General features: G+C 42.1%; 1 protein-coding gene across 2 annotated transcripts in view; it reads left to right on the forward strand.

The window, feature by feature from the left end:
* Positions 1-9,988, forward strand: part of Sepsecs (Sep (O-phosphoserine) tRNA:Sec (selenocysteine) tRNA synthase) — a 32,480-nt gene extending 22,492 nt beyond the window's left edge. Inside the window, exons 9-12 of one of the 2 annotated variants that reach the window (XM_036201116.1) lie at positions 977-1,070; positions 2,835-2,925; positions 7,283-7,594; positions 8,909-9,988. In XM_036201116.1, coding sequence (XP_036057009.1) covers positions 977-1,070; positions 2,835-2,925; positions 7,283-7,589 — 492 coding nt within the window. In that variant the 3' untranslated portion in view covers positions 7,590-7,594; positions 8,909-9,988. Of the gene's footprint in view, positions 1-976; positions 1,071-2,834; positions 2,926-7,282 lie in introns of both variants that reach the window. The other variant, XM_036201115.1, reaches the window with a different exon arrangement.
* The last annotated feature ends 6,686 nt before the right edge of the window (positions 9,989-16,674 follow it).

The raw sequence follows: 16,674 nt of genomic DNA on the forward strand, positions 1-16,674 counted from the left end.
CTCTGTTAGCCTTGGTGTCTCTTAGAATTTCTGTTTGACCATGGATGGAGGTCAGTGAAAGTAGACTCATCCAACTGCAGATGGACTTAGGTAGGTTTTCACTTTTGCACCTTTCAAAAGCAGGAGCAGAAGAAAGTAACTTTTCAGTTTAGATAGCTGCTGACTCAGTTATTCTGCATTGTCTATAGTGTGACATTTTAGACTTAGAAACATTTATTATGTTTTCTGCTATTGGCAGAGAAACACACATTTTAGTTTTAGTTATTGTAGTCTATGAATTGAGTTAAGAAAATTGTTAATTTTAGCTGTGTGTCCCTTAAACAGTAGATTTGGGGCTAGGGATAGAGCTGACAGGTAGAGCATGTAACCTAGCACACACAAGGCCCCTGGTTTGACCTGGGGATGTAGCCGTGAGTGCAAACACACAGGCAGTACACTTCTTAAACTTGCACTTCCTGTGTAACTCGTATACTAAATGGAAATGTTTTAGTGTTGAAGAGAGGGAGCATTATGGTATGGAAGGACCTCTGTGTAGAAGAGTGCAGGGGCTGAAGAGTTGGAAGAGAAGTCATGCTGTGCTGGTGTTGTGTCCGGAAGTGGGTGGCTGTTGGGTAGAGGGTGTGCTCTCACCAGATGTGTTGGTACCTGCTTAAATCCCAGCTGTTGGGAAGCTAAGGCTGGAGGAGCAGAAGTTTCCTCTAGCCTGGGTAACATAACAGTATGCTGCCCTTCCCGTCAGTAATTCTCAAGTATTAGCGCTGAAAGTTTGGCCGAGATGAGATATATTATAGCCCAAGACCAGAAGTGGGCTGGACTGCCTTTCCGCCAGTCTGCTGTTTGCAGTGGCTCTGAATCTCACTGTATTGTGGCAAAGGAGAGACATGGGAGATGGTAAATAGCATACATTTCATACCATTTTGTAATGAGGTTGAGTTGTATTTATTTGACTTTTAAATGTGATATTTTGTTATTTCAGGAAATGTTTGTATATTTGTCCACCCAACTGAAGAAATTGGCAGAGACCTATGATGAAAGACTGCTGCAGACACCTCACAACCCTATATCTTTAGGTAATTTTCTTTCTTAATAAAAGAGAATATTTTTCTGAGATATTCTTCGGAGGAAGTTGTTATTTATAGAAACAGTGAACTTGTTTTGATTATGCTGATATTTCTGAATCCATCCCAGTATTAACTGATAATTTGAAGTTTACTTAGCCTTTAGAAATGCTGTAATGTTTCTCTAAGGTAAAACCTATCTAGTGAAGGAATCAGAGTCCACAGGAAATATAATGAGCATACAGATCATAAGTAGGGCTTGCTTCTCATAATGGAAATTGCTCAGTTAATGAAGCACCAGCATAACATTTTCAGTGCCTTTGCTTATTTCCTCAGCCTCTATGTGTTACAGAGAGCTGGGTCATGAGTTGATCTGCTGATTTCCAGACTGATAGTTCTGTCACGTAGATCAGGGACTGTTGAAGTGAATATAGTGGGCTAGAGGGATGACCAGTGGTTAAGAATGCTCTTCCAGAGGATTTGATTCCTTTCTCAGCTCTGAAAAGTCATCTCACAACTGCCTTTAACTCCAGCTCTAGAGAATCCAACACCCTCTCTGGCTTTTGAAGCACCTAAACATACATGCACTTGCCCACAAACAAACATAAATAAAAAGCATTTTTAAAAAGTGAATAATTGACTTTTACATACTACAATTATTTTATATTTTATTTTTTACAATTAGTTTGTGTATATATGAAGTACAATATGTTTTATATTTTCCATCCAGTTGAGGAAAGTGAATCATTTATAACTGAAGCCCTTTTGGAATGTGCATTCATGGAGACCATGTGGGCACCAACACCTAATACAAAGCCCCTAATCCTTTGCCTAATCCTTTGTAGTAGGTGGGCACATCTGTTCTACCATGTTTTAGTTGCCAATCCCTTTTCCCTATCTCTAAGATAGAGATAATAATCTATCATGCAAAATTGCTTACAAGTGGTTGAGACAGTTGTCTTAGGGTTTCTGTTGCTGCAGCAAGCACTGTGGCCAAAGAGCAAGTTGAGGAGGAGACGGCTTATTTGGCTTACACTTCGGCATTGCTATCATCACTCAAGGAAGTCAGGGCAGGAACTCAAACAGGGCAGGATCCTGGAGGCAGGAGCTGATGCAGAGGCCATGGAGGGGAGCTGCTTTCTTATAGTACCCAGGATCAGCGGCCCAGGGAGGGCACCACCCACCATGGGCTAGGCATTCCCCCATTGACCACTAATTGAGAAAATGCCTTACAGCTGGATCTCATGGAGGCATTTCCTCAATTGAGGCTTCTTCCCTGCTGATGACTCTAGCTTGTGTCAGGTTGACATAAGACAATGTACAACAATGTTTGTAAAGTGTCTAGCTTGGCAAGCCAGTCTTCAATAAATGATGGCTATGGCAGTGGTGGGGTACCAAGGATGCAGTTTACCATGAGGTCTCAGAATGGCAATTATACATTTGTGTATGCAGAAGTTGATCTTGGTCTTATATGTACTGCTATTCACATATAATATTTATATATATTGCTTAAGTTCTTCCAATTTGGTTGGATTTAGTTAGCAGCTCCTGTGATCACAGTGATATGGAAGTTTTTTCCATGATTTGTGAACCTGTTTGCTTAAAATTGTGTTTGTCCAATATGGAAACAATCCTTGCTATAATGTATCAAGTACACTAAAGTGCTGCTAATCTACAGAACAATGAATGAAAGTAGTTTCTTTATCATTATTTGTCTTGAGTGGTTTTTGTAATCCAAAAGCTTCTTGAATTGTTTTTGTTTTTGTTTTCTCCTAGCTATGACACTTAGGACACTAGATGGACACCATGACAAAGCTGTCACTCAACTTGGCTCAATGCTTTTTACCAGACAAGTTTCTGGAGCCAGGTGTGTAGCTGAAGTTTTCTCCAATCCTGTCTGGCTCACGGTCAGGACAAATCTCTCTCACCCACCAGTCCCGCAGCCACTCAGACCCAACTGAGTAAACACACAGAGACTTCTGTTGCTTACAAACTGTATAGCCATGGCAGGCTTCTTATTATCTAATTCTTATATCTTAAATTAACCCATTTCTATTAATCTGTAAGTTGCCACATGGCTTATGGCTTACCAATATCTTAACATCTTCTCATGGTGGTGGCTGGCAGCGGCTCCTTCCTCAGCCTTCACTTTCCAGAATTTTCTTTTTTGCTTGTCTTGCCTATACTTCCTGCCTGGCTACTGGCCAATCAGCATTTTATTTATACAAAGCGATATCCACAGCACAGGTGAGTAGATTTAAGAGATGAATTTATTTGTTTTTGGTGTCACCTCTAGGACACGATATATGTCTGTCTCTCAACCAGCTGGGACATCTGTACTTTTATAATCTGTTTTGGTTTCATCCTATGGTTTTTCTAATGGATTTTTCAAAACTTTTCTAATCTTAATAACTTTGAAGCTCTACTTCCTAAATTTTAAGAACTTGAAAGTTCAAATGGAAGGTAATGTTTATTTATATGCATGCCAACAAGCGAAAGCTCAATGATATGAATGTCGTCCAAGACAATGATGCTTTTGTTTTGGCTTTAGTGCCTTCTGGGTTTGGTGCTTGGCTCTCTGATGATGCCAGTTTCTTGGCTTTTCCTTCTTCAGCTCTTCTTGTCCTTTTCTATCCTATGTGGTGATTTGGTAAGATAAATATTATTTTGTCTGACTCCTTAGTCCCACCCCATACCACCTAATGAATTTCAGGATTTATTGCAATGAAAGTGCTTATGTTGGCTTTTCTTTAAAAGAAAAGTTTGATCAAGGACTTCTCATCAGGAGCCCTTCACTATATATTGAGCCATGCCTGAGAATTCACTGTGGCCAGAGAGCAAGAAGGTAATGAACTGTGAGGCTGTTTTCACCCCACCTGGACTGTGTGTGGTCAAAACACTGGAAGCAGGAGTCTTGTTTGCTTTAGTACCTCTCTGGGTGCATTGTTGCAGTTGTTGGAACTGTTGCAGCCGCTGCAGTTTTAGGGATTGAACCTAGGGCCCAAGGCATGCATGGTACACACCTGACCACCGATGCATCCCCAACTCTCTTTTTATTTCCAGACAGGCTACCACTGAGTTTCCAGGCTGAACCTGAGCTTACTATATGGCCCAGTCAGGCATAGAACTTGCAAGCCTCCTGTCTTGCAAGGCCTAGTTTCTGTGTAGATTTTTGTCTAATTCTTCCTTAGATGATCTTCAGTATTGTCATATTAGAATAGTAGACCAGAAATAAGACATCTTTGCTATCAATTTCAAGTGGAAAAGTTGCTTTTTTTTTTTTTTTTTTTTTAAAGTGTTTATTTAGCTTATACTCCAGGTCATAGTCCATCATTGAGGGAAGTCAGGGTAGCAACTGAAGCGGGAATTGATGTAGTATCCATTGAGGAAAGATGTTTTATGGCTCATTCATTCACCTGTGTTCAGCTTCCTTTCTTAAATAGTTCAGGACCACCTGCCTAGGGATAGTACTGCCCACAGTGAGCTGGGCCCTCCTACATTAATTAGCAGTCATGATACTATCCCATAGATTAGCCTGGAGGCCAATCTGATCTGAGGTTCCCTCTTCCAGTTGACTTTAGGTTGTGTTAGGTTGACAACCAGAACTAACCGGAACACTAAACTAAGAGAATTACGCCTTTCTTGACCAAGAGTTATCTTAGAAGTGTACTTTCTGCTCATATGTATGTGGGCATCAAAATCAGCTATTTTACATTAGAGAAAAATGATGTATTTTGCTTTAAATGCTTTCCATCACATCTTTGTGAAAGCATTATTCTGACTACCTCTCTTAGTCAGTGTTCTGTTGCTGTGAAGAGACACCATGACCATGACAGTTCTTACAAAGGGATGCATTTAATTTGGGCTTGCTTACAATTTCAGAGGTTTAGTCCATTTTCATCATGGTGGAGAGCATGGTGACAGGCAGGCAGACATAGTGCTGGAGAAGGAGCCAAGAGTTCTACATCTGGATCTGCAGGCAGCAGAAAGGGAGAGAGAGCCACTGGGCCTGGCTTGGGCTTCTGAAACCTCAAAAATCCACCCCAGTGACATACTTTCTCCTATAAGGCCGCACCCACTCTTAATAAGACCAGACCTCCTAATCTTTTTAAGTAAAGTCTTCTAAGTAGTGTCACTTTCTGATGACAAGCATTCAAATATATGAGCCTATGGGGACCACTCTTAACCACTTGCAGAGGATGAAATGCCTGTGTTAAAGGACTTAGTTCTTATTTGTGCTTTGATTGGATCTTCTTGGAGCTGGAGTCATAGGTAGGTTGTGAGCTAGCTGATGTGGATGCTGGTAATGGAATTTGGACCCTCCGAGTCTTCTGCAAGAAGAGTATGAATTCTTAACCGCTGAGCCATCCCTCTGACTCCATTGTTTTGTTTTGAGCTAGTGTCTTGTTATGTACCCTGCTGGCCTCTGGATCCTCCTGTCTCTCTTCCAATGTTAACCACAGCTGGCTAAATGACAGCTTGTTCAAAGGAAAAAAATCTTAGGTCAGTTGAGCTTTTAACTTGAGAAACTGTATGCTGCATAGTTTGATGCTTTTAAAATGGTTTTGTAAGAGGCCGCTATTTGTCTTTGTATATGGGTTGATCTTAATTGGTTCTCTCTCTCTCTCTGTCTCTCTGTCTCTCTCCTCCCTCTCTTTTTCTTTTTTGGTTTTTTGAGACAGGGTTTCTTTGTAAAATAGCCCTGGCTGTCCTGGAACTCACTCTGCAGACCAGGTTGGCCTCCAACGCACAGAGATCACCTGGCCTCTGCCTCCTGAGTGCTGGGGTTAAAGCTGTGTGCGCCACCACCTCCTGGCCTTTAATTGGTTTCTTAAAAAGTGAAAGATTAGAAATCTGCTTGTGTCTAAGGATGCAGTGGAAGCCAACCTCAAATAATGCACATGCTGTTGGTGGGCTGTTGCTGTTGCCAACCTCCCCCCACTGAAGCAGTTACACAGTTCCTGGATCTCACTGTGAGCTCCTTCATTACACAGTGCTGGATCTCACTGTGAGCTCCTTCATTACACAGTGCTGGATATCACTGTGAGCTCCTTCATTACACAGTTCCTGGATCTCACTGTGAGCTCCTTCATTACACAGTGCTGGATCTCACTGTGAGCTCCTTCATTACACAGTGCTGGATCTCACTGTGAGCTCCTTCATTACACAGTGCTGGATCTCACTGTGAGCTCCTTCATTACACAGTGCTGGATCTCACTGTGAGCTCCTTCATTACACGGTGCTGGATCTCACTGTGAGCTCCTTCATTACACGGTGCTGGATCTCACTGTGAGCTTCATTACACCGTGCTGGATCTCACTGTGAGCTCCTTCATTACACGGTGCTGGATCTCACTGTGAGCTCCTTCATTACACAGTGCTGGATCTCACTGTGAGCTCCTTCATTACACAGTGCTGGATCTCACTGTGAGCTTCATTACACAGTGCTGGATCTCACTGTGAGCTCCTTCATTACACAGTTCCTGGATCTCACTGTGAGCTCCTTCATTACACAGTGCTGGATCTCACTGTGAGCTCCTTCATTACACAGTTCCTGGATCTCACTGTGAGCTCCTTCATTACACTGTGCTGGATCTCACTGTGAGCTCCTTCATTACACAGTGCTGGATCTCACTGTGAGCTCCTTCATTACACAGTGCTGGATCTCACTGTGAGCTCCTTCATTACACCGTGCTGGATCTCACTGTGAGCTTCATTACACCGTGCTGGATCTCACTGTGAGCTCCTTCATTACACCGTGCTGGATCTCACTGTGAGCTCCTTCATTACACCGTGCTGGATCTCACTGTGAGCTCCTTCATTACACAGTGCTGGTTACATGGTTGCAATTCTCAGTTGTTGATGGTGAGGTAACAATAAACCAAAGCAGTTTGGCTTACACAGTTCAAGTCAGATTCGAGATTTGGCACAAAACTAAATTTCTTATTACTTCTTTGAAGAAGATGTGAAAATAGTGGAATTCCTTGAGACTCTTGCTATCCATTAGAGAAGGTGAGTAAATGGTCATCACTAGGCAGGACTTTTCAGTTGTGTTTTATACTTGCATTATAAGCTGACAGTTTGTTTGCATAGGTCGTGATTTGTGCTTTCTTAGCTTCCTCTTAATCGGTGGTTATATGGCTCAGTGAGACGGGTGCCTTGTTTCTGGGTGGCATTTATTAACATCACCAGACACATCAGGTTGATAAAGCTTTTCCCTTTCAGGGCTGTGCCTCTTGGGTCTGTGCAGACTGTGAGTGGCCATACTTTCCAAGGCTTCATGTCCCACACAGATAATTACCCTTGTGCTTACCTCAATGCGGCGGCAGCCATCGGGATGAAGACACAGGATGTGGACTCGTTCATAAAGAGACTTGAGAAGTGCTTAAACACAATAAGAAAAGAACAAAAAAAAGCAAGTGTTGTGTCTGGAGTTGACGATTGTAACAGAGCTGGAGATGTGGACATTGAGGAAATGGCTTTGAAATTAGATAGTGTGCTTGGTGACAAGGACCAACGACCTTCTTCATGACACAGGTTTTGTTTTGTTTTTGTTTTTGTTTTTTTTGCTACAGTTTATACAAGCACTTTAAAGGATATATGTCAAATTTTTGAATTAAGAATTTATAGTGAATGTTCCGTCCAGGAAGAGACTGGTCTGACGGTAGCCATTGGTGATTGCTGTTTTTTTATCCTTAGAATACCTCAGTCCTTATGATTCTTAACAGGTTATAACATGCAGTTGCAGTTAATCTTTTCTGGTGGTTATATTACTTAAGCAACACAATTCAGATGATTCTTACTAATACAAACTGGAAAGTTACATGTAATTCTCATTGAAATACAGAGTGCTCTTTCTTAGCCATTTTCCAGCATTCAAAGATTTCTTTTTTTTTCCTGATCATACAGAATTGAGAAGGATATTTCTAGTGCTGCTAAATACTAGGTGTTTGTTTAGCTGTCTCTAGGCCTATAAAGGGAGTCCTTAAGGAAGCAGAGCCAAGACATAAGCTTAATGTAAACGTAAGGACAGTTGTTCTCACCCAGACTGGCTTGATTATACACAAGCAATATGGAAAGACCCCAAGTGGATGCCAGTGACCCTAAATGGTAGAAGTCAAAGGTTCTGCTCAACATCTTACCTACTGCCGAACACATGGTTTCCACAGAAGAATTCTCCAAATGTCAGTAGTGATGTGGGTCAAGGAAGTGAGCCCCTCAGCCAAGTTGCTCTATGAAGCAGCTTGGTCATGTGCTGCCTCATGGCATTGCTGTTTGTGGTGGGCTGCATAGAAGTCAGTAGTCCCATGAAATACAGTGCCTAGCGATGTGATGGCTCTCTAGGTTCATTAAGTAATGTATCATGCTGTTCACAGATGTATGAAATCAGCTAATTATACATTTTTTAGACCATAGCTGAGTGAAATGTGACTGCATATCAAAAAAAAAGATAGCTCTGTGAATGTTACCAATTCTACTGCATAGAGACTCTTGGGTAACAACCAGAATCACTAGTTCTAAATAAGTTGTTATAAATTGTTTTATATAATACCTGCTCATTTGTCCATTTGGGCAACTGAAAACTATTCCCCAACTGTCTTGACTTTAAGCAGCCTTTGTGAACTGACTGGTTCACTCAGGGATTGTGCACAGCCATCATCAGGACTAGCTCATATGCCTGGCTTTGAATATGTTCTTGCTTAGGAGGTCAGAATTATACAGTACAGCAAACCTATGTTTTATATATAGGCAGAAAGAGAATATATAGGTTTGTAGTACCGTGTGTGTGTGTGTGTCTGAAATTCCAGGTCCAATAGCTCTCTAACAGTGATTTTTGTTAATTTAAAACAGACAGACAGACTGGGGAATTAGTGAAGCCTTTTGAAGACACCACCATGCCAAAGTTGTATTTCTCAGACCGGCTCTGTGGAGTGTCATTCCACCCAAGACACATGGGCAAAGCCGTCCATGGAGAAACAATTTAGGGGAATGCCTTTGTAAATTTGATCAGTGTATTAACTGCTGCAAGAGGGTTCCTTTAGTAAAGGTTGGCCTGCATTTCCAAAGGGGAGCCAGTTCTCTGAAGTGAAACACTCATTGCTGTCTCTTCAATCATACTCTTCCAACACAATGGGCCAAATGCATTGACCTCTGGATTCTATTGCTTGTATTAGTTGGCTGTGTGTGAAAAGGGGTCTTTCTTGTGCGCTGTCTTAGAGGGTTTATAAAGGTGAGTTCAGCCAGATGCTGAGTGTGTAAATTGGGCTATGTGAGCCACTGATGAAGTCAAGGCTGACTGGCTGGCTGGAGATAAAGAACTCACTTGCGGATGTCTAGGTGATTCCTAAGTATATTCTACACTCTGTGGACCAGACACTGAAATGGCTCTTAAGTAGCTACAGTAACTCATTACTTGGGAGCAGATCCTGGATTGAAAAGGTATGTGCTCTTTTCTTGGTGGATTCGGGACTACACTGTAGATCTGATGAAGCTACAGAGCCCAGTCTTCAGGAGCCATTGAGGGTCAGATGATGCTGCCGACGGAAATGCTGGCAGTGCAGCTTCCTACGCATCAGGCCAAAATGGTTTTCTAGAGCAACCGATCTATATGGTGTGATCATCATTTTGCTTAAGAAAGGCAAGAGTCCAGAGACCGAAGATGCTTCCTCATCTGCCGAGTATCAGCAATTCTTGGGCTTCAGCTGCTGAATGGATAATAATTCTAATTGAAGATAAATTACATGAGCTCACATGTGAATGATAGATATGGTATAACAGTTATTCCTGGTGCATAAAATCTGCTGCAGTTCTGGTTTTTAACCCTTTCCTTTTTAAGTAGTTTTAAATTCCAGCTCTGTTCCTCCTGGCTCCAAGCTGGACCCTAAAGTCACAGAACTCAGTTTTATGAAAGAATAAAACAGTTATTTGCCATCATGCTTGCTTTCTCGCCTAACCCTGTACAACTTACCCAGTTCCCTCATATGCATATGTGTATGTTAAAAGACTATATCCAAGTGTCTGCTGTGAGGCACTTAGACTGCTTAGGTGTGTTGTGATCTGCCTTTGCTGCCCTCAGACTGTGACCCAGCTCCTCTGTGAATAAGGCCGTAAGGTAGATTTTTGGAGATTGGTGTTTAGAGTCACTGGGCTGGAGTAGTCTGAGGAGAAAAAAACCGAGTCACAGAATGTTTGGTCACTAATGTGGCTTACTCACACTGCAGGAAGAAGTCTCTGCTGATGTGTTCTCACTCTCAGGGAAAAATGTAAGACATATCTTAAAAGGTCTTATAAATAAAAAAAAAACCGGGAGCCAAGTACTGGGGTGAAAACTGAGAGATCAGAGGAATAGAATAAGCCACAGCCCCCAGCTATTACCTCACCCAACTCCACGAATCCTCTGACAGAAATCCTCAGCCTTAAAGAGAGCCACTTCCTGTATATGCAAGCCTATATACCTTTCTGTGCCCTGCCATCTTACTTCCTCTCTCCGCCCAGCTACATCATTTCCTCTTCCTGCCCAGCTCTATTGCTTCCTGTCTGTCTGTACAGACCTACAGACCTCCATGGTTAACTAGTGCTGGGATTAAAGGCATGTGCCATCGTGCCTGGCTCAGTTCCCAGTGTGGCCTTTGAACTCACAGAGATCCAGATGAGTCTCTCTGCCTTCCGAATGCTAGGATTAAAGGCATGTGCTACCATTGCCTGACCTCTATGTTTAATATAGTGGCTGGCTTTTTCCTTTGATCCCCAGATAAGCTTTATTGGGGTGCACAAATAAAATATCACCACAGAAAGATGTGACAGCAGCCTTGTAATCCAGTGTTAATTATGAAGCTTCCTATTGGCTTACGTAATAGTTGAGCTAAGTTATACAAGATGAGTTATGCAATACAGTTCTATTCCACCCATAGGCCCTTGATATACAAATGGTAAATTTAAATGTGATTTAAATTCATTTTCTTCTGCTAGCTTGTCCCAGGATGTAATTATTTGGTGATTCCATTTCTTTAGCCACAGGACAGTTAAGGACTATCAGTGAGGCCCTAGCTATAGAATATGTCTGTGCCAATGATTCCTTCCTTAGGCTTTAGTGGAATTTACGCAAGTGTACTTTTTGATACTGAATTAGTGACCTCATCCTGACAAGTTCAGTTTTATATCTTTTCACTGAAGTAGGTGATCAACAATTGAAAACAGCAAAAAACATTGATGAATCTCATTCATATTGGTCTCAGACAAAAATTTTAAATATATACACATTTGGTACCTGTAAAAATTGGATCTAAGATGCACTAATTTCTGCTAAGCCCAAAATGAAAGTTTTATGTCTTAAATTAGTGAAATTGACCTTATATTGAGTTGAAAAACACTTGATTGACCTTATATTGTGTTTCATATGTGTAGAAGTTGGTTAATTTCAGAAATTTCATAATCTCTGAATAATTTGGAAAGAACCAATTAGACATGTTAGTAACCAAAGTATGCACGCGCACGCGCATGTGTGTGTGTGTGTGTGTGTGTGTGTGTGTGTGTGTGTGTGTGTAAAGAGTCATCCAGACAGGTGTCTGTTGGTTGGTTCTGCTCTTTGGACAGCCTTAGTCCACAGATCTGACTTGCTGCCTCCTTTAGTAAATTGCCTTACATTTTACTTTCATTTTGGCCTCATGGTCTATGTGACATAAGAATGATTTTACAGCTAATGAATATGTCTTTGTAATTCATCTGCTAATATTCTGCAGTTCAAGCTAAGGCCTTGGACAAAGCCAGACTGTGTTTATACCGCCTTTTTTTAAAAAACAAAACAAAACAAAAAAACAAACAAAAAAACCCACAAGTGATGCCCCCAAGAGCTTTAGGAGAAGGTAAAAGAAGGTTGAGTTTAACTGTGTAACTGAGGGGGTGGGCCTGGATTGGAGCTATGAGACTATGGTGCGGACCTGTATCTTACCAAAAGGGAGAAACACTTCCACAAATATTTTTGGTATAGACTGTTTAAAAATGAAAATAAATTGTATAATTTATTACATGAAATAAATTTTTAATAAATTACTGACAGTACCTTATATTATTTCACTGAAGCATTACTCCAGATAAAATCTGAAAGTACAAATAATCTGTACTCAATTCTTGCCCTCTTTTTAATTCCGTCATCATTATAAGCTTGCCCAGAAGTTAGCAAGAAAAGTCTGACTTGGGATAGGAATCATGTGTCATGGCTATTGACTGTAGAAGGTTGGCACTTAACAGTATTAATCAAAGGCCAGCAAGATGGCCCAGTGGGTAAAGGCACTTGCCACCCAGCCTTACAGCCCTAGTGACCCACATGACGGAAAGAAAGAACTGACTTCTGCAAGTTGTCTTTTGGACACACACACACACACACACACACACACACACACACACACGCAATTGTGCATGTACACACACAAAATAAAAACTGATAAATTTTAAGAACTCATTTATTTGAAAGAGATTACTATCAACTTCAGATTTTATTGTTGACCTGTGTGTTTTTTTTTTTTTAAATTATGTACTTTCCATTAATTGGGAGTTTAAGTCTCCCTGTTACTTCCCTGTGAACTTATGATATAACCTGTCCAAATCTTGGTAACATCAGAAGTGGAATGGGGATCACCCTGAAGACTGAGGATCAAATGGATAATAAATGCAAATAATATTAATAAATGCTTCAGGTCCTGAAACAGCTTGGACTATAAGTACCAACATTCTGCATGAAGCTATATTGTATTAAATTGTGCTATATTAAAATGAAAATGTTTTGAGGTGGGTTATTGGGGAATTTTACCCATTCTCTAGTGGGAAATCCAAAACACTGATTCCATTTTAGATGACTTTTGGTCATCTATTTTGATTTTTAATGAGTTTCCTTTGGTTTTGCAGTTACATTTGAAAACTGGAAAACATATTAAGGTGTAGTGACTATTTTTTTTGCACCAGAGTTACATATTATAACCCAGGGGAGACTGTAGTTGTCTGGTTTTTTTTTTTGTTGTTGTTGTTGTTGTTGTTGTTTTTTACTCTGGGGGGGGCACCACCCAGCTCCCAAATAAATCACATACAGAGGCTTATTACTAGTTATAAAAGTCCAGCCTTAGCTTGACTTGTTTCTAGCCATCTTAAATTATCCCATCTACCTTTTGCCTCTAGGCTTTATCTTTATCCTAATATACCTTTCTTTACCTCTTATTCCATGGCTTGTTATGTAGCTGGGTGACTGGCTCCTGGAATCCTCCTCTCTCTTGCTCCTAGATCTTTTTTCTCTCTTTTTTCTCCTATTTATTCTCTCTGCCTGCCAGCCCTGCCCATCCTTTCTCCTGCCTTGCTATTGGCTGTTCAGCTCTTTATTAGACCAATCAGGTGTTTTAGACAGGCAAAGTAACACAGCTTCAGGAAGTTAAACAAATGCAATATAAAAGAATGCAACACATCTTTGCACCACTAAACAAATGTTCCACAGCATAAATGTAACATCTTAAAATAATAGTCTGCAACAGGAGACAGTCAGAGCAAGTTCATGTCATGGTGACTTCTGCAGAGATGGGTTTTGGTAGAGGCATCAGGCTTGTGCAGTACAGACAGCTTGTTTCTATATGACCTCACTGTGGAAGGCAGTTGGACATGGTTTCTACATTTAGACCTGCCACAGGCCTTTCTGGACCCAACTCTAGCACTTATTTTTGGGATATATAGTAGGTCTTTTAAGGCAATTCTTGGATCTTTCTCCTCAAAATATGCTCACCCTCAACCTTCCCACTCAGTTATTCACACTCCTTCCTGCTGTGTTGGCCAAAAGTGTGGGAGCTAACCTTGAGTGTCTCAAATTCTATAATTGCATCAAGAAGTCATGTAAGCTGGGCATGGTCGCATAATCCTGCAATCCTGGTAATCAGGAGACTGAGACAGGAGTATTGTGAGTTCAAGACCACCCTAGGCAACAAAGTGATATACTCTGCCAGTTAGTCAAATAAATATGTAATAGTCATATTGTACCTACTTAAACATCCCCCCCGGAATCAAGCCTATGTCCTCTGTCACAGGTTTGAACTGTCTGGGTTTGCTTATGTTGTTTATAGGATCTACTTCCTGCTCTCCTAAAAAGGCTTCTTCCTTGATTCTGCTCCACAGCCTTCACAGTACAACAGCCAGCCTGTGAGACCCTTTAGAAGCATACTGTGTCACTCACAACTCAGGCTTTTGCAGCAATTCCCTGTATCATTTAGAGAGGAAGCCCAAGTACCCACTGTCCACAGAGACCCTACCACATCTAACCATCCTGACCCCATCCCTCCATCTTTCTAACTCTCTTCCCCTTTGTCCATGTCACTGTCCAGCCAGACTGGTCAGCTTGCTGCTGTTCAGTCCCCCGGAACACCTGGCCTCAGAGCTTTGCCTCCGGCTCCTCTCTCTGCCTGGGACTGTCAACCCAGGCTCCTGGTTACCTCACTTTCCTCATGGTTTTAGTCAATCCACTTCTCAGAAGTCACATGACCTTTTAAGCGCTGTAGCTGTCTTCTCCCCTTTGACTTCAAGTGTCTGGATCCTGTGTTGGTGTCCTGTGAGCTACCTGGAGTTCTGTGTATGGCAGATTCTGACTCAGTAGGTCGGGGCTTGTGCTGTGTGTAGCACAAACCTGTGACAGCTGTCTTAGTGGTCCTAGCCTGTTGGCCATGCCTCATGCTGAGGAGCAGAGGTCTAACACAGCATGTCATTTACAGGTTTGTGAAAGCCTGTTTTCCCCTATGCCCCTGGCCAGGCCATCAGCCCCACCAGAACAGCGTTCTTGTCACTCATATTCTAAGCACCCAAGCAGCAGCTGCCACACGACATTCAGCTATTTATTGTATAAAAGATTGAAGAGAGATTAAATATTTATGCAGCTGTGAATCCCATCTTGTCTGATTGAAACTCTCCAATAGTTCCATCTCTAATACATTCCAGAATCTTTCCTTGAGGTGCAGATTCAGGGGTCCGTCTCGGCTCTCCTTGTGCAAGGGGAGCCTCACACCCTCTCCCCTCACCTGACCAGCCTCCTTACAGTTACAAGATCGGCTTTAGCCTGTCAAATCAAAGTCACAGTCATCAGCCAGTGTCGGAACATGGCACTGCCACAAGGCCACCCACTGCTGTGTCCTCTCACAGGCAGCAGACTTTGCCTGGGTACTTCCACCTGGCTGGCAAGCACACAGTATCAGTCTACTGATTCCTCCCTGCCTTGGCCTGCTCTCTCTCTCTCTCTCTCTCTCTCTCTCTCTCTCTCTCTCTCCCCCTCCCTCCCTCCCCTCCCTCCCTCCCTCCCTCCCTCCCTCTCCCTCTCTCTCTCAACAGGCATTGCTCCCCAGTAAACCTTTTCTAGCATGGCCGCCTCATCATCTCCTAGGGTCGTGACCTACAGTACTGGGCTCCACTCTTCTGCTTGCCTTTCTTTCTTGTCCTCCTCCTTTGCTCTAAACCAACCCTAGGGTACACCACTTATAGTATTTAGATATTGCTCATCTATATAGTTACTTAGCTGAATGAATCTCACTTGGTAGCCATTGCAGACATGACAGTGTGTGTGTGTGTGTGTATGTGTGTGTGTGTGTGTGTGTGTGTGTGTGTGGTACACTCACTTGTACTAGAGATTGACTTTAGATATCTTTTTCTCTCTCTCTCCCCTATGTTTTGAGACAGGGCCTCTCACTGAATCTGTATGTAACTTGCTATTTTGACTAGACTGGTTGGCCAGGAAGCCCTTGGTGACCTTGCCTATCCTCCTGCCTCAGTGCTGCCCTGCCCCATTTTTATGTGGATTCTGGGGATCTGAACTCATGTCCTCATGCTTGCACAGCAAACACCTTACCTACTGAGCCACCTCCCATCCCTTAGACTGGCTTCATTTTGTAAGTTATGGTTTTAAAATCCCAATTGCTATTTCTAAACTTGTGTCAAGACTTGAGATTTAGCACATTTTTGATAAGTGACCCATAGACACTGAATGAATGGTAAATCATCCAATGAAGAATCTCCAGAAAGATTTTCTGTCATGGTCAAATAATGACTACAAAGTGAGAGATCATCTTCAGCCTTCCCCTGCCACAAATGACAAAGTGGCCTGGTTAGGTTTTATTGTCAGCTTGGTACACCTTTAATTGTAGAGTTGCCTCCATCAGATTGGCATGTGGCCATTTCTGTGAGGAACTGTCTTGAGAGACGATTGATGTTGGAGGGTCCAGGCCACTGTGGGTAGCACCATCCCTAGGCAGGTGGGCCTGGGCTGTATTAGAAAGTCAGCAGAGAGTGAGCAAGTAACTACCACTCCGCTATAGTTTTTACTTCAGTTCCTGCACTGTCTGCCCTGCATGATAGACTGTGGCCTGGAAGTATAAGATGAAATAAACTCTTCCTCTGCATTGCTTTAGGTCAGAGTGTTTTATCACCACAGCAGAAAAGCAAACTGGAACGCTGGCCGACCTGACCTTCCGTAAGCTGACTTTTGACTCCTCTGAAAGGATAACAAGACCTCCTGGGACTGAGATAAACATCCAGTGAAATTTTATGTGTGTGAAGTAGCTAGGGGAGGATGGATATGTAGCCCTTGGTCTGATGGTAGCTGTTAT

This window comes from Onychomys torridus, chromosome 10 (assembly GCF_903995425.1).
Source record: "Onychomys torridus chromosome 10, mOncTor1.1, whole genome shotgun sequence".
Classification (NCBI taxonomy): domain Eukaryota; kingdom Metazoa; phylum Chordata; class Mammalia; order Rodentia; family Cricetidae; genus Onychomys; species Onychomys torridus.